At 38.9% G+C, this 20,039-nt stretch overlaps 1 protein-coding gene and 1 pseudogene across 5 annotated transcripts; one reads left to right on the top strand and one right to left on the bottom strand.

Moving 5' to 3' along the window:
• Nucleotides 1-1,586: 1,586 nt before the first annotated feature.
• LOC115728150 lies at nt 1,587-19,988 on the bottom strand. Of its 5 annotated transcripts, XM_048283181.1 has the most exons (7): nt 19,866-19,988; nt 19,447-19,658; nt 18,779-18,877; nt 18,402-18,494; nt 3,529-3,633; nt 2,925-2,996; nt 1,587-1,767 (listed from the first exon to the last, which is right to left on the bottom strand). In XM_048283181.1, exons 2-7 carry the CDS (start codon nt 19,474-19,476, stop codon nt 1,639-1,641), a joined length of 528 nt encoding a protein of 175 aa, XP_048139138.1. In that variant the 5' UTR covers nt 19,477-19,658; nt 19,866-19,988; the 3' UTR covers nt 1,587-1,638. The 5 variants fall into 5 exon arrangements, with proteins under 5 accessions (XP_048139138.1, XP_030514349.1, XP_030514346.2 ...); XM_030658489.2 differs by lacking the exons at nt 3,529-3,633; nt 18,402-18,494; nt 18,779-18,877; nt 19,447-19,658; nt 19,866-19,988 and adding exons at nt 3,950-4,054; nt 4,308-4,400; nt 4,970-5,180; nt 5,377-5,888; XM_030658486.2 differs by lacking the exons at nt 18,402-18,494; nt 18,779-18,877; nt 19,447-19,658; nt 19,866-19,988 and adding exons at nt 4,308-4,400; nt 4,970-5,180; nt 5,377-5,888.
• On the top strand, nt 9,762-14,233 carry LOC115728151 (annotated as a pseudogene).
• Nucleotides 19,989-20,039: the final 51 nt, after the last annotated feature.

Raw genomic sequence — 20,039 nt, 5'->3', positions numbered from 1 at the left:
CCCTAGCAGCGTCGGCGACACCAGCTCGAGCCCTCATCCTCCGAAGACTTCAGCTCACCTTTCCCCGTCCTCAATGCTCGCTCTCCCTTTCCTCCTCAATGATCCGCGACACGCCGAAGGAGGAGGAGCCAACCCGACCTCGTCTTTGTTACAAACTGACTTCCGTTTTCTCCGAGTTCGAACCTAAAGCAAGTAGACTTCTAGCCTTACCATTAGATTGTTCCATGATCGTTCGATTTAGCGTGGAATGTTGTCACTGAATGTGGGTACGCCGAATGGATTATTGGTTTGCATGGATAGGCAAACAGTCTTGCATGTCGGTTTTGTTGGTTGAATTAAGGTCGTGAGACTCTGGGTGACCCGGATTCAAGAGCTGATCATTCCTTTTGTCATTGATTTGGTATGAATTGGAGTCGATTTGAAGGGGAGGTTCGGCCGGGTCTAGTAGGAGTGCATGGTGGGGAATTTGGCTCTGCATATCTAAATTTTTGCTTGGTTTCGTGACTTACGATCATGGTAACTAGAAGATGAGGTCTGATCGTCTTGTTTACCATCGAGTTGGAGCGAGTTGAGTGTGGACCTCCAAGGGTCTTCGGCCATGAGCATTGAGGAATTGTTTACAGAGTTGTGTGGCTGGCATGTGAAATCTGACAGACATCTTGTAGCTATGGGTATCTTGTTTACGCCATTGGATGAATTTGTACGTACATATTGTGAACGAAATTGCTTTACATGTTCGAGCCGAGAGGAGATTGACTGGCGAAAGGTTTGATTGAAGCACTTATGTTTGATTTGTGTTATTTGTGAAATTCTGCCTGATCCAATGATAAATGGGTTATTTAATCGTTTGGTTAGATGTACTGTTTGCTGAGTTCTATACTCATTCCTTGTGGTTTAAACTAATTGTTCAGATCCATAATATGCCAACATCTTCAATTCCAATTCCAATTGTTCATCATGCCTATGGGAACTATATGCGTTGGAGTCATAGACTTAGGGCCTCCAATTGGCTGGGAGGCGTATTATTTCTTTGTTGTCTATGTTCGAGGTTTGGGCCGCTCTCTTCCCACTATGGTGCAAGTAGTCGTACCAGTAGCACCAGCAGTGACTGGTCAGTAGTAGACGTCAGAGATGGAGGGGTAAACAGCACAGGCACGTTTTTGGACGATGGTGGCAGGGTAGTCCCTTTTTCATGACGACCGTGAGGGTGCATAGGGGTGGTGGGAGGACCTCGAAGCCCGTCGGATTAATTAGCTCATGAGAATCTGGCGGCGCAGCTGAACCCTCTAGCTGATCACAAACGCTGATCCCATACGATAGCACTCCTGATGTTACGGTTCCATTTTTCTCATTGTGACATCCATTTTTCTCTGTTTGAACCCCACCAATTGATAGTTACAAGAGGCATGGACAAGAAAAGAAATGAAAGTTACTTTTACCTAAAGAATCATATACTGAAAAAGGAGAAAGATAATGACAGAAGTGTTTATACTTATGAAAACAAACAAACAATGACGCTCTTCCTTCATTGAGGGGAAGCCACTACAAATACATTAGTTAATTACCAATCCCTATGTGATCTCTTCATTATGCCTACCTTGACCATCCCCAAAGGTTATCCGACAGAATTGTCCCATTTCATTTCTTCCATCCAAAGTAAGCACCAGATTGGATCCACATCAGCAACTGCAACACGCAAAGACGCCACAGACGAGAGGATCTTGCCTGACAGAACCGTTCTCTCCGAAGACCAATCCGAAGAGGACACTGACAAAAGCAACAAAACAAGTTACACATAAATATCAGATGCAAAAAAAGAATAGTCATGACACCATTTAGCATGTATAAACCATCAAATATTAAAGGGAAAAATTCAAAAAATGGCCTGAAGTCCTCTTATTTTTTCAAATAAGGGCTCAAAATGAACTTTATTTCAAATAAGGGCCCAAAGTGACATAATACATTTCAATTAAGGGCCCGAAGTGGTCATAATATTTCAAAAATAGGTCTGGCCTGAAGGATGTTTTTGTCATTTCACATTTTAATTTATTTATTTTTTCCTTCTCCCCAATTAAAAAAAAAAAAAGCCCACACACAGGCGGCAGGGCTGCCCCTCCCCCTGTGGCCGCCGGCCCACCCCAGGTGGGGGGTCGCCGGAGACCTCGGCGACCCACCCGGTCAAAGTGGGAAGCCTCTGGCCCTCGCCAAAATCGAGAGAGGGTCGGGTCCTCTCCCGGATCCGGGTGAAGGCCGACAATCCCCGCCCACATCGAGGGCCACCGACCGTAGCCTAATCGCCGATGGGGGGTCGCCTAGTCGACAGCCCCCCGATCTGGGCGGGGACCGCCGGCCCTCACCCAAATTCGAGAGAAGGCCCGACCCTCTCCCGATTTTGGCGAGGGCCGCAGGCCCTCACTTTTGGTTGGGTGGGTCGCCGGCCCTAGCCGAGGCGCCGGCGACCCCTCCAACCTTTGCCACGCCCACCTACCGCCCTCCGACGGTGACCACAAGTGGGAGGCCCGCCCCTCTTTCCTATGTACGTCCACTTTTTATTTTTATTTTTTATTTTTTCATTTTTGAGAAACAGATAAAAAATTTTATAATAAAAAAGAAAAAAGAATCAAATAAGTAAAAAGACTAAAATGCCCCTCAAATCAAGCCCTTTTTGAGATTTTATGATCATTTCAAGCCTTTATTTGAAACAATATTCACTTCAGGCTTTTATTTGAGAAAATGATGGCATTTCAGGCCCTTATTTGAAACACAATTCACTTGAAACCCTTATTTGAGAAAATATGAGGACTTTGGGGCTTTTTTGGATTTTTCCCAATATTAAAACATGTGGAATGATTTCGCTCTGATTGTCACTATACAACATGCAAGAAGCACTTGCAAATAATGAGATCTAATGCAATAAATCTTACATTATTATACTCAATCGTTGCTCTCATAAAAGCTATCTTTTCCTCGAGTGGCCTTCCATCACACAGGGCAACCTGTGGCAATCATAGAGCAAAGTCACACTAGAGGAGAGAAGCAATGGCATTTTTTTTTTTTGTTGGGTCAAAGCAATGGAATTTAAAGAGCACGACGTAAACCGATAAATAATGCTTTGTATATTCGGAGCATCTAAAAACTGCTATTCAAGATTGCAACTAAGTTAATCCATAGAAGTCAAATATGATAATCTATGAAGATTCACAATGTCCACAAAAGTCTTATCAACAACTAAAAATGCAACAACATAAATGGGTTGAATTGACTTTTGGATTCTTAGCCATCCTCTAGGGTCGAAAATCAACATGGTTGGGCAAAAGGATATTGTGCTGCATTTCCATTGAAATAAGTGCATGGAAAATGAATTACACCCCTACCAATTACATAACAAGCAATGCTCATGTTGATATCAAAATATCAAACATTGAAGCCAATTAAGTAGAAGGAATCATAGATACTCTCTACGGACATCACTTAGAAAAGCAACAGAACACCTTAGAGAAGGAAAGGAAAAGGGCAAGGAGGCAATACTAGTATTGGGAAACGACGATTCATCATAACCCCGACTCCATACTTCATTGCTTCGTCATATGCCACACGAAACCGACGTCCGAGAACCTCAAGCTTATTACCAACCTAATAAATAACAGAAGTGAGATCCAGAAAGATATATGTTGAGTTAAATTAACTTTTGGATTCTTAGCCTTCAGAATGAAGTGGTTATGCTCTCCTGCTCAAAAGGATATTGCGTTGTGTTTCCATTGAAATAAGTGCATAGAGAATGAATTACATCCCTACCAATTACATAATAAGCAATGCTCACGTTGATATCAAAATATCAAACATTGAAGCCAATTAAGTAGAAGGAATCATAGATACTCTCTACGGCCATCACTTAGAAAAGCAACAAAACACCTTAGAGAAGGAAAGGAAAAGGGCAAGGAGGCAATACTAATACTGGGAAACGACTATTCATCATAGCCCCGACTCCATACTTCATTGCTTCTTCATATGCCACACGAAACCGACGTCTGATGACATCAAGCTTATTACCAACCTAATAAATAACAGAAGTGAGATCCAGAAAGATATATGTTGAGTTAAATTGACTTTTGGATTCTTAGCCTTCAGAATGAAGTGGTTATGCTATGCTGCTCAAAAGGATATTGCGTTGTGTTTCCATGGAAGTAAATGCATGGTGAATGAATTACACCCTGACTATTATATATAAGCATCTCACATATTAGCCGATTACTCTCTACAGCCATCGCTTAGAACACCTTAGAGAAGAAGGGAAAAGAAGGCAATACTGGTTTCTTGGCAGGCTTTCTGTGATACTTCTTTAGTTCTTCCATCGCTGCATCATACACATCTCTGGGATATACCTCAAGCCTATTAAGAACCTGATAAATTTCAGAAAGGATACATGTTGAGTCCAGCTAAAAGAGATGCAAAAGGATACAGCAAACAGACTAATGCTGACATAAAAGTTGGTCTAAACCAGACACCTCACAAGTTATGGCGATCGCAACTGGAAACAGATTGCAGAAAAACATGCCTTGAATCATGACGCGTCATAAAGGATAGAGGTTGGGTTGAATCCACCATTAGAAACCACCCACAGTTGGAGGCAAATTGAAATTGATCCTTTAGATTTGTATCAAATGATGATCAAAAAAGCATTTAATGCACACTAATTCACTTCCATGACAAAAATTTGCCACAAAATATATGTCAAGCTACGCTCGATATACTGGTGCTTCGTCAAAAGGAAAACCAACAAGATGTGAATTAGAATTACAGCATTAAGGTAGAGAATCTATGGATAAAAAGGTAAGATATTGTGAAGGCAATTCCAGTATTGCACAACCTATGAAAAACTATTATCATCCACTAATTCGTCAATGCTTATGAGTGTCACCAAACTTCTTGCTTGGGGGAGGAACACGTTAAACGTTCAAAAAAGACACACCTTCGGATTCCGCTTCTGCCATTCAATCATTCCCAGATGGCACGGCAATAGCTCCAAAGATGCCACCTGCACTCAAACAGAAACCCAGCGTTCGTTCTCAAGCATAAAACAATGCACAAAACAGGAAAACCCATCATTTAGCATCAATAAAACCCTCAATTACATTTGGTCCCGCGTAATTGAACACCATGGCTTCTTCTCTAGACAATTCCTGCAACCAACGCCACATCATTACATTTACCGCGTGAACTTGCCTTGCCGCAATAACTTTAAACGGATACTTTGCAAAGTATACCCTGATAATTTTGTGGGCAACCAAACAGACCATCAAGCCAAAATCCAAGTATCATGTCAATTTTCATTCAGACTTCATTCCAAATCCAAAATTTGGAGCTCACAAAACTCACCAGAGAGTTATGTTTGGTCCAGAAACAGAACACGGAGCACTTGCCGTACTCACCCAGGCACGTGAAGATCGACACGCGTTCCTCAGGTGGCGTCCTCCCGCGACAGAATCCCTCGCCGAGAATCGGATCCTCGAGGTGGGTAATGGGCTCGGGCTCGGGCTCTGGCGCACGAGAGTAGTAGTAAGCCGCAGAGGTGGAGAGACTTTGGTGGGTAAAACGAAAGTGAGACGTGGGTGGGAAGTTTTGGCAGTAGAAGAAGAGAGGCGGGAGAGGAGAGAGCGAGGTGAGTGGAGTGGGGCGAGTGGGCGAGCCGGGTGATTCACGGACTGGAGGCGTGCGAACGGCTGTCAATTTCTGGATTTCTTGCTTGATCCTCCAAGCATGGAAAGGTTTTCGCAACATTGCGTGTGTGAATGATGGAGCTTGATGATGAATTCGCAAAAGAGAAGAAGAAAATAAAGAGCAGATTCTTAGAGAGAGATACAGGGAGGGAGAGTGAGAAGGCAAACAGAGGAGCTCCAAAGTGAAAAATAAAAAGCCCTAGATCAGCCTGTTTTATGGTGAGAGGAAGAGAGAGAACATATCCCTTTTATCGTGCGGCGTAAATTTATTCATTTTTTTATCATTCCAAATCTTGTAATCCTAAAATTCCCTTTTCATCGTGAGCGCAAATTTTCTCATTTTTTTATCGGTTCATATCGTGTAATCCTAAAATTTATAACGAAAAGTACTTACCTAATTTTTTAAATATTTTCTCTCTATTACGTAGCGATGACTTGGTCCAAATTTGATTTTTAATATAAATTTTATTTAAATCAATTCATAAAAAAACAAAAAAGCAACACAAAAGCAAAGGCTGTCGCCGGCCATTGTTGGTGGGGGTTGGCCACTGGTCAGGCAGAGATCGGCAATCCTCGCCCAACTCCGGCCAGAGCCCCGTTTATTCCCACATAGCCCCGCAAATAAGGAAGGAATCATATCCACGCAAAAACCTTAAACTCTTCCATGGCATTTCTCCACGTCATGCCACTTATGCGGCTACTTTCATTTTCATCTTCCCGTTCTTTTCCCCCGTTGTTTTAGCTTTTTTAGTGAATGAAAAGAGCGATCGAATGCATCAGAGTTCCAAACGATGGGGAAGGAATGAACCATTTTCATCAACTTCATTGACATTTCCTATCCGAAGAGTATCATCGTGTGGAATAAATTCATCAACAATCAACTTAGACATATCAAACCGAGGTGTCTCACATGCTCAATATACTCCTAACTCCAACCGAAAGAAAGGAAAAGGAAAAAAAAACCAAAAAAGTCGAGAGAGGTCACTTCTGCTCCAATGCCTTTATAGATGTAGAGAGAGGTCGAGGTTTGCTTTATCGTCATGATCTCGTCGGCTCCTAAGCGGCGATCCCCACCGTCCACTTCCACTCCAATGTCAGTCCTTTCCACCAGCAGCGGTGGCGATGAGGGAGGCTTGTCCCTTGCCGTTGGTTTTGCTTCTGCGTTCTTTTTTTTAATGCTTATTTTTTATGACATCATTTTAGTCACGTTATCATCACGTAAAAAAGACAAAATATTAAAAAAAAAGCCACGTCATTGTTAGCCAAATTGGATGTATCAAGTTGACAAGTTTTAATACCTTTTTTGCACGTTTTGCAAGTTTTAGGACTCGATTATATTTTCGTTACAAGTTTTAGGACTTCTAGTCAACAAATTCCTTTTGCCTTCAAAAACTTAATAAAAGTGCAAGTTTGCCCCCTTTAAAAGAACAAACCCGATGGTCACTCACTTCACTTCAACGTTTGCCTCTTGCTTGCTCGACCGCTCCTCGCTCGCTCTCTCCCTCGCGACTCCTTCTTAGCAGGTTCTTGTTCCCCTTGCCGTATCCTCTCTCTAGGTGCTCTTTTCTCCCATTTGCATCTTTTCCGAGACCAAGAGGGCTGTGGGATTTTGAAACAGAAAAATAAAATTACTATAGCAAATGAATTTATGTTCTAAATGTGTTTTTTGAAACAAAAAATAGAAAAATAGACGCCGTGATTAATATCTAAAGCAATCAGACGTTAAGGCTCTGTTTGGTAGTGATTCTCATACCAAAAAATGATTCCGATCAAAATCACTTTTCTTTATTCTATTCCTTGGATGATTTTTTGAGAATCAGAACGCGTTTGGTAACTGTTTAAAATTTTTGTTCTTAGAACATAAACGCGTTTGGTAGTCGTACAAAATTTCCGTTCCCAATTTTTTATTTAAATAAAATAATTATATAATCACATTTGATGGCAAAGAATAGGGAAAATAATCAAATAGTGATTATGGAGCAAAAAAAAAAAAAAAAAAAGCAACAAAATTTCTGTTCCCAATTCGTTTGTCAATTTGTCACGAGTATGCAGTTGTTTGTATTGTTTGAAAAGTAATTCGCAGTACATTTACAGAATTTGTCAAAATCATTTGTTTGTTATTATTTCTTGTGACTTTTAAATTGATTACCAAAAAAAAAAAGAAAGAAAAGCTTCTTATTGTGCAACCGTCTATAGTTTTGCACTCTTGTAATTACACATCGTACAAGCTTACAAGACCCGCAACTCAACTACATTGATTTTTTTCACCCAACTTGACAATTTTTTTTGTGCGGCTCGAAAAATGGAGAAAAAATGGAGATTTAGTTCGCGACGTGGAGTGTTGGGTCTAGTCTTTAATAAAAAAAAACATAAAAGTTGAAAAAACATAATAGGAAATAAAAAATACAAACTTAATTAGAATAAAAAATAAAATAGCTAAAAAATCGAAAAAAAAACATGTGTATTAGAGGTCCCTTAATATAAAAAAATAAATTAGATTTAAAAATTTTCTAAAAACTAAATTTTTAAATATAAATATAAATATAAATATAAATTTAAATTGAATTTAAAAATAGGCTTAAAATTTTACAAAAAAAATTAATTTAAAAAACAAAGGGGAGGGGAAGAATATGCTGACGAGAATTTTTTTTTTCAAAATTTTAGCTTTTTTAATTATTTTTTAATTATTAAATTAAAAATCCAAATATTTTTTATTTCCCCCATTTCTTAAATTTTTAAATTTTTTTATTAAATTTACCTTAAATAAAATTTTTAATTTAAAAAAAATTAGTTTTTGGCAATTTTTAAAATTGAATTTTAATTTATGCAAAGTTGAAAATCCACGTGGACTTTTTTTTTTTAAATAATACCATTTTATATTAAAAAAAATAATTATAAGTATGAAGGATAAGTCATAAGTATATCGTGCAAAAAAGTGATCCCCAAAAGTGTTCCAAAACATCATAATCATCTTTTTTTTTGCTTCTGAAAAGTGGTCCAAAAGTGTTCCCAGGACCAGAATCAAAATCATTTTTTTTTTTCATTATCAAACATGTTTCTGATACTTTTTTGTTTCTAGGAACAGAAACAGAGGATCGGAATCATCGCCGATGGCGATGATTTTGACAAATTTTGTAAATGTAATACGAATTACTTTTCAAACAATATAAACGATCGCATACTCATGACAAATCGACAAACGAATTGGGAACGGAAATTTTGTTGCTTTTTCTTTTTTTTTTTGCTCTATAATCACTATTTGATTATTTTCAAATTTTGTTGCTTTTTCTTTTTTTTTTGCTCCATAATCACTATTTGATTATTTTCCCTATTCTATGCCATCAAATGTGATTATATAATTATTTGATTTAAATGACAAATTGAGAACGAAAATTTTGTGCAACTACCAAACGCGTTTATGTTCCAGGAACAAAAATTTTAAACAGTTACTAAACGCGTTTCGATTCTCAAAAAATCATGCATGGAACGTAATAAAAAAAAGCGACTTTGATCAGAATTATTTTTTGGGAACAGAATCACTGCCAAACAAAGTCTAAGTAGCTCCGACTTAGAGGACAAAGGCTACAGTTTGGAAGACTTATTGTAGACCATCTCCGAAAATTGAAAATCCAGGGGAAGAGAAGGAGGTGGCCATCACTTCGCTGCTAAGCAAACGGGACTTGACTGTAACGCCCGTTGAGTTCAAAAGAGTCTCCCCCATTTTTTTTTAAATTTTATTATTATTATTAACGTGAGACAATCAGTTTATCAAGGGCCGTGGCAGGGAGCCGATCGCTTTGATGGGTAAGCTCTCGATTCCACTCACCAGCTTTCAATCTCCCTCCGCTTTCGTAATCCAAAGCAGCCATCTTGTCAATCATCGTCGAAGCAATCTGTTTGGACAATTTCCTTTATTCGTTGGTCGCTTGATCGAGCAAATTGATTGCGTAGAGTGATTGGAGTTCTTGGTTCTTGGGACAGAAACTACTCTCAATAGGCGGGATTGGGGGTTTGTTTCAACTAGATATTGAACTCTAACTGGTCGATGAGATTCCCAGAGGACTTCCTGCAAGTATTTCCCGTGCTTTGACTCGAGCAGCACTCACTCACCCGGTCACATTTGCCCTACTCTCCGTTATCTTGTGTTCTTTCAGCCATGATAAAAATTTATAGTTCAACAGTTGTTAGGGGCTTTTTGTTACTTGACATGACTAGATTATGGTTCTTGGTTTGAATAGTGGTTGCCACCCTATTCCCCTTATTTTTGTGTTGATCGGTTATGATACTGTCTATTAAGCTGTTACATTTTACATTCAGGATACCTCTCATGTATAACTCAATTGATTTATGAATGCCCGCATGTAAGAAATGGTGCTGGAAATATGTTTAGGGTTCAATCTTGGGCGTGACTTCTTATCAAGCAATTCACTTAAAGCTTTTGGGCAAATTAGCATCTAAAAATTCTAGCTTGGGGTAGTTAGAGAGGTTGTAGATGTTTCTTTGTCTGCTCTTTTTCTTCTCACTATGTGAGCATCAAGAAAACTGTAAAGATCAAACTGAAGCTTATCAGCTGAATGAGATTCGCATGGGATATATTGTGGGCGTAGAATCTTAAAATCTAAGAGAACAGTAGGTAGGAATATATCGTTGCTTCCTTTTACTGGTTTGACTTTGTAGACATGTATTTTATTAATATCTGCAACTAAAAGGAACAGGTGCTAAGGTTCAAATGATGTTGTGACTGAATCCATGTGTTTGATTTTGATGCTACGGGAAGTAGATTCTAATTAGGAATATGAACTCTTGCCCTTGGGGTATGGAATTGTAATGTTGCATCTGAAAATTTATGTCTGAATGCTGACAGATGGGGGAGCTTGTTGGCAATAAACATGTCGAGTACATGTTATCAGTTGAAAGGGTATCAATAGACAACCCCCTTCTTGTGTTTCCTACCGATATATATAAATGCACATTGAGGTCTGCTATCCAGTTTCAGTATTTTACTGATTTAATTTTTTGGTCATCTCGTGGTCAGAGGAAAGATCATTTCCATTCTGTGCTTATGGAGTATTTGAGAATGAATGGAGCTTATTGGAGACTGACCACACTGGATCTTCTTGGAAAACTTGACACCGTGGATTCAGAGGACGTTGTTTCATGGATCATGAAATGCCAACACGAATCTGGTTTGTACGAATCTTTTGATCTCTTGGCTTCTTTCTTGTGCTTACCCACATTAAAGGGGCACCTAACAGAAACTAACATCTTAAATAGTTCATCTTTTAGTATAGTCCCAAACTTGAGCTACCTATCTGTTTAAACTTTCCTTTTTTGGGGCTAGGATACTGTGACTCCATCTAATAATGACAGTTTATTACAAGTGATGAATGGTGGTGTTGCTGTATTCTCTTTAGAACTCTAGTTGAAAGAACAAGTTTGAGCATCTGTCAGGGCTCTTTTTGCAGGCGGCTTTGGTGGAAACATTGGACATGATCCGCATCTGCTGTAAGTTAGATGTTCTTGATATCAATAAGGCGACTGGTTGTATCCTTCATTCCTTTGGAATAGAGCATTGTATAATATGAACTCTTGTCATGGATGAAGAGTTCATGTTGTTCTGCTTTTCAGTTCTGGATGTCATCTAGTATTAACTTATAGAGGACGAACTGGTGAATCCTTATTGTCTGTGTTTCTTTTGAAGTGGTCAACAAATTCGTCTACTTTTGGATGTTATAGAGCTTTTGTTAATCTTAGTGCTTTGTCTATATATGGCCAGCCAAACATATATGAGGAAGCTCTCTCTGAGATTGATATCTTAGTGTGGGATAATTTCTGGCATGAAAGCTTTTATATTGTTGTGCCTAAAATTCAGATGTCACATCACTGCAAAAAGAAGATGGATCCTATCCAGGGGATATATAGGAGAAATTGATACTCGGTATGGTCCTTGTCGTTGACCTTTGAGATTTTCGTGCTTCTTAAGGATGTCACTTGAGCACTCAAAATTCATTTCACAATTTTTTTCTCTTCAGATATTCTCGTACATTGCCATATGCTGTCTTTCAGTACTACAATGCTTGGATTTGATGGATGTGGAGAAGGCTGTGAAGTACGTTGTGAGTTGCAAAACTTTGGATGGCGGGTTTGGTTGCACTCCTGGTGGAGAATTCCATGCGGTGCAAAGTATGTCATAACTGTACCCTGGAACTCTTTCATTGATTTTACTTTCTGATAGGTGCTTTGGGAGTCAAATATTTGTGTATGCGTAGGGTAGCCTCTTTCTGTGGTTGAAAAATACTGTTCTATCATCAAAATTAGGTGGTCAAGAGAATGTTTGAAGCGCTTTTAGTTTGCTCGATTCTGAATCCTATAATCACTTGCAACTTTTCAATCACACAATGGTAAATCTTTCCGCTCATCCATTATACTTCCAAGCCAAGCAGTACCTCTAGCTTATGTGACAAAATAATTTGGATGCATTTCGGGATGAACATTTGGTTTGGCGTATCTCCTGCTTCTATTGATGTACTATGTCATACTCGAAAAATTATATCTCACTTTCCAGCCAACCATCTTATGGGTTGTTTAGAGAGAGAGAGAGAGAGAGAGATGAAAACCTGGGCTTTGGTCAATGACGATATGAGCAGGGCGGTCGCTAAGAATAGGTGGAATTCATTTTTATAGGACTTTTTAAAACAGGACAAGCTGGCTTGGACTTGATTCCCAACTAAGTTCGGTGGCTTTTCCTTTGAAATGGTGGCAATCCGTGATTGTCTGCTACAAAATTTGTATTGTCGCCCCAGGGGATGGAGCATAGCAACATGAGACTGACAGGAGTGCAGGAGAGATGGCAATTTGAAAATCACGGGTCAGAGAATAGTGTGTATAGAGTTTAAGGAAGATTAGTTGCCTGATTACTTGTTTAAGAGAGAGATGGCTACTGGAAAATTGATTTGAGTTTTATTGTTCTTTTTCATGTCAAGTCGATGGGCGCTTTTGGTGCTCCTCAACAGTCAGGGTAAATTTCAAATTATCTTTAGCTGTGGCTTTTGCCTCTTAATAATGGTTGCGACTTTTCTCACGTTTAGTAATTGAAGTCGTAATTGTGCAATTGGTTTCTGCAACCTTTACTCGACATATGATAAAAATGTTTGTGAGTCATATTTGCACGTGGTCGCCCTATAGCATGTAAACATGCCACTTTTTACATGGATTCGCTCAATTTAAAACCTAGAAGCAAGAAGTGGAAAATAGAGAGAGCAGCCCCCGATTTTTATTCTGCTACTTGCTTTTACTTGGATTTTGTTGGCTTCTGATGCGAAATACTAGTTGATGGAGAAGCCAGTAGGCTGAAAAAGAAGTCAGTGTTGATTTTCACTTTTATCTTTGTGGATTTAAGCGTATGAATCGAAGAGAGATTCACAATGGCCATTCCTGCAGTATTTTGTTGTGTGGGTGCTCTGGCTATCACGGGTTCACTCCATCACATTGACAAGGACCTTCTCGGTTGGTGGTTATGTGAGCGCCAAGTGAAATCCGGAGGGTTGAATCCCCGCCCGGAGAAACTTCCAGATGTGGCCACCAGAACTAATGTTTAAGCTATTCCATGTGAATATTCTTGTCAAGTCTGTACTCATCTTTTGCACTATCACAGGTCTGCTGCTCCTGGTGGGTCCTTTCTAGCTTGATTATGATTGACAGAGTTCCCTGGATTGACAAAGAAAAGCTCATCAAATTCATCTTGGACTGTCAGGTTTTTATTTGAATGTCCATCCTAGGATGCATATAGTACTGGAAATCTTTCAGGACATAGAGTTCCTGTCTTATGTTTAGATATTCAGAGAACTCTTTTGATCTGGTGGCTTTGTGATTTCAGGACACGGAAAATGGTGGATTATCTGATAGACCAGACGATGCTGTAGATGCATACCGTATGTATTTTGGAGTGGCAGGTAATTAGTAGTTAGATCTTGGCATGAACCTTGGCAACACTCAATGCGATATCAACTATGTTATAACCTCCATTGCCTACAGTTCAACACGATGCTCTTGTTAAGGAAGAAGATCAGGTAGTTTTAATTGATCAAGAATGCAAATATTAGTGTCAATTCGGTTGTTTTCTCCCTCTTGCTTTTCTTTTCCTTTTCCCTTCTACATTCTTCTGTTCTTTTGTTGGGAAGGAGTTTATTTCGTGCCTCTCGATATACTTTCCTCCACTAGAGTTATCTCTCGGCATATTGCTAGTTAAATCTATTTTATGCTTGGTGGGTGTTTTCAGGTCTTTCGCTTCTTGAGTATCCAGGAGTTAAAGCCATAGATCCAGCGTATGCCTTGCAAGTCCATGTAGTCGAGAGGATTTTATTTGGCAGATGTTCAACCTGACGGTCTGGACTGTGAACAAAAACATTACAATGTCATGATATTTCAAGTCCATTAGCTTCTACTTTGTGGGGCGTAGGGAGAAGAGCAGATCTACAGGTAGGAGAGGCGGGGGAGGAGAGAAAAGATGGAAATTTTACCGTTGAGTTAGCAACCCGAAAAAAAAAAATTAGGATATGTAGATACAATCGTAATAAAATAAAGAAATTCAATTGCATGACAAATGGTATTTAACATCCAGAAAATTGCCAAATATGAAAAATGGCAAAATTTTGGATTAATTATGATGGTTCCAACATTTTTCTCATAAAAGCGAACGTGATTTCTTACATTATGCTAGATATTTCATGGATTTTCTCTGGTTTTGGAGCTTGAACATGCCTCAAATGCTGGAAGCATGCGTCTCCACTCTCCAGTAGGAGACTAATGTCTATTTTGCCTAACGGTACAATGTCTATTAAGCTGCGTAGAAGATTCAAGGCGTCTGATTTTGGATGCTCGAGCCCAACAATAGTCCCTCATAGATCCGTCAGTCCTTGCATCTTTTTCCTCGCGACATATGGAAGTAAACTCGGCGCATGATAACAATATCGCAAGATATGTAGGTTAACATGAGAATGATCCATGAATCGTGCACGATTCCCTGCGCTCTGAAAAGTTGAGGCTTTTGTGTGGAAGGACATGGAAAGATGGATTACAGAATCATTTCATTGACTCATCGCTATGAGGAAGGCTCGGCATGCGAAGCAATGACGTTCTTCCGGATGTTAATTCCTTTAAAAGAAAAAAAGGGGTATTCATCGAAGTTGGCCAATTCCATGTGACCGAGTAAAGGAAAATGTTTGAAACATATTTTTCTAGCGTATGCAACACAAGCGCAACAATTTAGGATGTGTTTGGTTCAGTTTTCCTATGGGATTTTACTTTGGGAAAAATTTGAGGTATTTCATAAATTTTTTCGAGGGGCTTTATGCCGAAAGCTAGGGTAGCACGGGCAGGTGGCGAGCAGCGTTGCTTTGGTTTTGCGGAAAACGGCATCATTTCGTTTTTTAAACGAAACATCTGCACGTGGAGCCGAAGCTAACACTCACTTGAATTTAGGACACAAGCTGCAAAATGATAGTGAAGGACTTGTACTTTGTATCAAGGAGGATAATTTATTTATTTTTTGTCGGTGGATAATTTGATTATTCGACTGTTATGTTTGTATGTATTTTGGACAATGCAACATTTAAAGAAAAAAAATGAGTTTTTAATATGGGAACTGTCTCATGCTTCAATCGAACTTCAAACATAATGTATTAAAATTTGTATTTCATTTATGACATGCTAAAAAAATAATGTATTTTAAATTATTTTAGTGTGCATTGGAAATTAGTCTTCAATTTAGGATGGAATTTTACAAAGTAGTTGACTTAAATAAAAAAAATTAGGAAAAGAAACATAAATTTTATGTAGTTATCAAATGTATTTCTATTCCAGGAACGTAAATTTTGGACAGTTATCAAACGCATCCCGATTCTCTAAAACTCATCCGGGAACAGAATAAAAAAAAAAGTCACTTTAATCAAAATCAATTTTCCGAAACAGAATGGTTACCATGCGCAGCCTAAAAGTCTGTTCTTTGGTGAGTGACTTGGCTGTTGAGATCATATCATGAACCTTTGAGCTTTGGTGGTGTGGTACCCGCTTAACCTAAAGGAGATTTTCTCCTATAGTTATTGTTCTTGTAGCTTAATCAGTTAATGAGACGTGGTGAAGAATCTGACGAACGTGAAGCAACAAAGCTTCTTGCGTTCTAGCTATTTAAAGCTGAAAACTTAAGCTGTGTATGGTAACGTTTCTGTTCTTGAGAACATATTTAGAACAGAAACATTTTTTGTGTTTCTGTTCCCGATTACGATTTTTGGGAATAGAAACGCGTTTGGCAAGTACAAAAAAAAAATACTTTTTTTATCAAAAGGAAGGATCTGCAACCAATGGCCGGCGGCGACGTTGGCGGGCGGCGACCGGCGGCCGCTTCGGATCCTCCGCAACGATGGTGTGCGAAGGTGGCTTGCACGAGCTCGCCCTTGAGTTGTTTCTAAAAAGTATTCCAAAACCCAGAAACAAATTTTTTTTGTTTCTTTTTTTGGCTTCAAAAGTGTTTCTTTTTTCAAAAGTGTTCCCCAAAACACTTTTGAAATATTTTTCAACCATATGCGTCTTTGTTCCGAAAGTGTTCCAGAAACACTTTTGAAATAAACACTTTTCAAGGAGTGTTACCATACAGGCCCTTAAGATCTTAGACTATTAGAGCTCGAAAACTATAAAAAGGGGATCAAAGCCTAAATTCAAGGAAAATTCAAAAGTCCAACAAGCATTACTAGCATGCCCGTGGTACCTGTACGCATTTCGATGAAAATTCATGGGTTTGGTGACTACTACTTCAAGGGGATTTTGGTTGCTATAGATCTGGCGAATTTGACCAGTATCAGCACAAGTTTGACATATTCACTGGTTCATATAATCTCTACACTATTAGGCCATATATCACATTAGGTCTTTGCCAATAGTACCGCAAGTGAAAAGAGAGTACGAATCAAATTGAGCTCAAAAGCACTACCCGGAGCGAAAGAATATGCTGTTTTGCAAGAGCTAATGGGTTCAACCTGAGCTTTAATAGAAGCGGAAAATTCAACGAGGGACAAAACAAAGAGAGTGAAGAGCACAGACTGCACTTTTTTCCATTAGAAGACTAGAAGGGGGTACTAACTTGGTTAAGGGATAAAAATAACGACACAACCATAGCAGCAAAACCAGTAGGCACGGTGATCTTAAATATGCAGTACATTCCACATCTTCACCCTATGCAGACAAAAGCTTTTGATAGAAGTCCTTGGTTGTCTTTCGTAAATTTAATAGAGAATTTGTGTTCTCATCACACAATTTTGAACAAGCTGAGCTGTTCAACAGTACTTCATCTACTACAAATACAATACAGTTACGTACCGATCCCTATGTGATCTACCTTCATCACGCCTACCTTGACCGTCCCCAAACGTCATCCAACAGAATCATCTCTCCTTTCATTTCTTCATCCAAGATTGGATCCAATCCAGCAACTGCAACACACAAAGACACCACAGACGAGAGCATTTTGACGGAATGGTCTGTATTTTCCAAGGACCAGCTAGAAGCACACTCCCACACTGACAGAAGCAACAAAACAAGTTAAACATAAATAAACATCAGACAAGAAAAAAAAAAAAAGAATACTCATGACACGATTTAGCATGTATAAACCATCAAATATTAAAACTAACCGCCACATGCAACGTGGAAAAACTTCTAATGGTCCACAATACCACATACAAGAAGCACTTGCAACGGAATGAGATCTAACGCGATAAATCTTACATCGTCAAACCAAAGTAGTGAATCTTCCAATCTATATATCTTTCGCTTGAGTGGCATTTTATCACACAGGACAACCTGTGATAATCATAGAGCAAAGTCATACTAGAGAATAGGGAAGCAGCATATACAGGACAAATGACACTAATACTACGTCTTTTTCCCACGACTTTACTTCTTTTTCAATTCAATTCATGTCTTCTACCAATGCCAAATATTCGACGATGTTTTTTTTTTTTTTTTGGTTGAAAAGAAAAAAAGTTTAAGATTACTCGACGACGTATTTCTCATATTACTCGCTGATTAAAAATTTAAGATTACTCTCTTATTATAAAAAAAAGATGTTATAATCTACAATATAAGTAGTAATCATAAATATATTACCAATTGGGGTTTTTTTCTAAACGGAATCTGAATACTTCATTTTACTATTCCAACCATAAATTATTATATAGCCTTTTCTAACTGATAATATAAATTTGAATACCCTTAACAAGAAATAATAAATAAAAGGAAAAAAGGAAAGCCATTTAATTTCGACAAAAGACCCACACCTAAGTGAAAGGAATTTAAAGAGCACGAACTAAAGTAAATCGATGAATAATGCTTTGAATATCTGGAGCATCAAAAAACTGCAATTCCAGATTGCAACTAAGGGTAATCCAAATAGAAGTCAAATATGGTAATCATCTATGAAGATTCACAATGTCCACAAAAGTCGATCAACTATTGAAAATGCAACAACATAAGTGGGTTGGATTCACTTTTGGATTCTCAGCCAACTATTACATAACAAGTGACTCTCAAGTCAATTTCTGAGTATCAATCGTTGAAGCCAAACGCTCTCCACAGCCATCACTTAGAACAGCAACAAAATACCTAAGAGAAGGAAGGGAAAAGAGGCAATACTTGTAGTGTGAAATGACGCATTATAACCTCGACGCCATACTTCATTGCTTCTTCATATGCTACACGAAACCGACGTCCCAGATAGACCTCAAGCTTATTAGGAACATAATAAATAACAGAAGTGAGATCCAGAAGGATATATGTGAGTTAAATTGACTTTTTGATTCTTAGCCCTCCTCTAGTGTAGGAAATCGACATGGTTCCTTCAGAATGAAGTGGTTACGCTCAGCTGCTCAAAAGGATAGTGTTGCGTTTCCTTGGAAGTACATGCATGTAGGATGAATTACACCCTAACTATTACATATAAGCATCTCTTGCAGCCATTGCTTAGAACAGCAACAGAACACCTTAGAAAAGAAGGGAAAAGAGGGCAATACTTGTTGTGGGAAAAGCATAACCTTGCCACCATACGTCTTTAGTTCTTCCATTGCTACATGATACACATCTCTGGGATATACCTCAAGCCTATTAAGAACCTGATAAATTTCAGAACGGACACATGTTGAGTCCAGCTAAAAGAGATGCAAAAGGATACAGCAAACAGACTAATGCTGACATAAAAGTTGGTCTAAACCAGACACCTCATAAGTTATGGCAATTAAAACTGGAAAGAGATTGCAGAAAAACATGCCTTGAATCATGACGCGTCATAAAGGATAGTGGTTGGGTTGGATCCACCATTAGAAACCACCCACAGGTGGAGGCAAATTGAAATTGATCCTTTAGATTTGTATCAAATGATGATCAAAAGAGCATTTAATGTACACTAATTCACTTCCATGACAAAAATTTGCCACAAAATATATGTCAAGCTACACTCGATATACTGGTGCTTCGTCAAAAGGAAAACCAACAAGATGTGAATTAGAATTACAGCATTAAGGTAGAGAATCTATGGGTAAAAAGGTAAGATATTGTGCAGGCAGTTCCAGTATCGCACAACCTATGAAAAACTATTGTCATCCACTAATTTGTCAATGCTTGTGAGTGTCACCAAACTTCTTGCTTGGGGGAGGAACACGTTAAACATTCAAAAAAGACACACCTTCGGATTCCGCTTCTGCCGTTCAATCATTCCCAGATGGCACGGCAATAGCTCCAAAGATGCCACCTGCACTCAAACAGAAACCCAGCGTTCGTTCTCAAGCATAAAACAATGCACAAAACAGGAAAAACCCATCATTTAGCATCAATAAAACCCTCAATTACATTTGGTCCCGCGTAATTGAACACCATGGCTTCTTCTCTAGACAATTCCTGCAACCAAAGCCACATCATTACATTTACCGCGTGAACTTGCCTTGCCGCAATAACTTTAAACGGATACTTTGCAGAGTATACCCAGGTTATACCCTGATAATTTTGTGGGCAACCAAACAGATCATCAAGCCAAAATCCAAGTATCATGTCAATTTTCATTCAGACTTCATTCCAAATCCAAAATTTGGAGCTCACAAAACTCACCCGAGAGTTATGTTTGGTCCAGAAACAGAACACGGAGCACTTGCCGTACTCACCCAGGCACGTGAAGATCGAGACGCGTTCCTCAGGTGGCGTCCTCCCGCGACAGAATCCCTCGCCGAGATTCGGATCCTCGAGGTGGGTATTGGGCTCGGTCTTGGGCTCTGGCGCACGAGA

Source organism: Rhodamnia argentea, chromosome 7 (genome assembly GCF_020921035.1).
Source record: "Rhodamnia argentea isolate NSW1041297 chromosome 7, ASM2092103v1, whole genome shotgun sequence".
Lineage (NCBI taxonomy): Eukaryota > Viridiplantae > Streptophyta > Magnoliopsida > Myrtales > Myrtaceae > Rhodamnia > Rhodamnia argentea.
The sequence above is the reverse complement of the archived record's forward strand: the minus strand, read 5'-3'. Positions and strand labels throughout refer to the sequence as shown.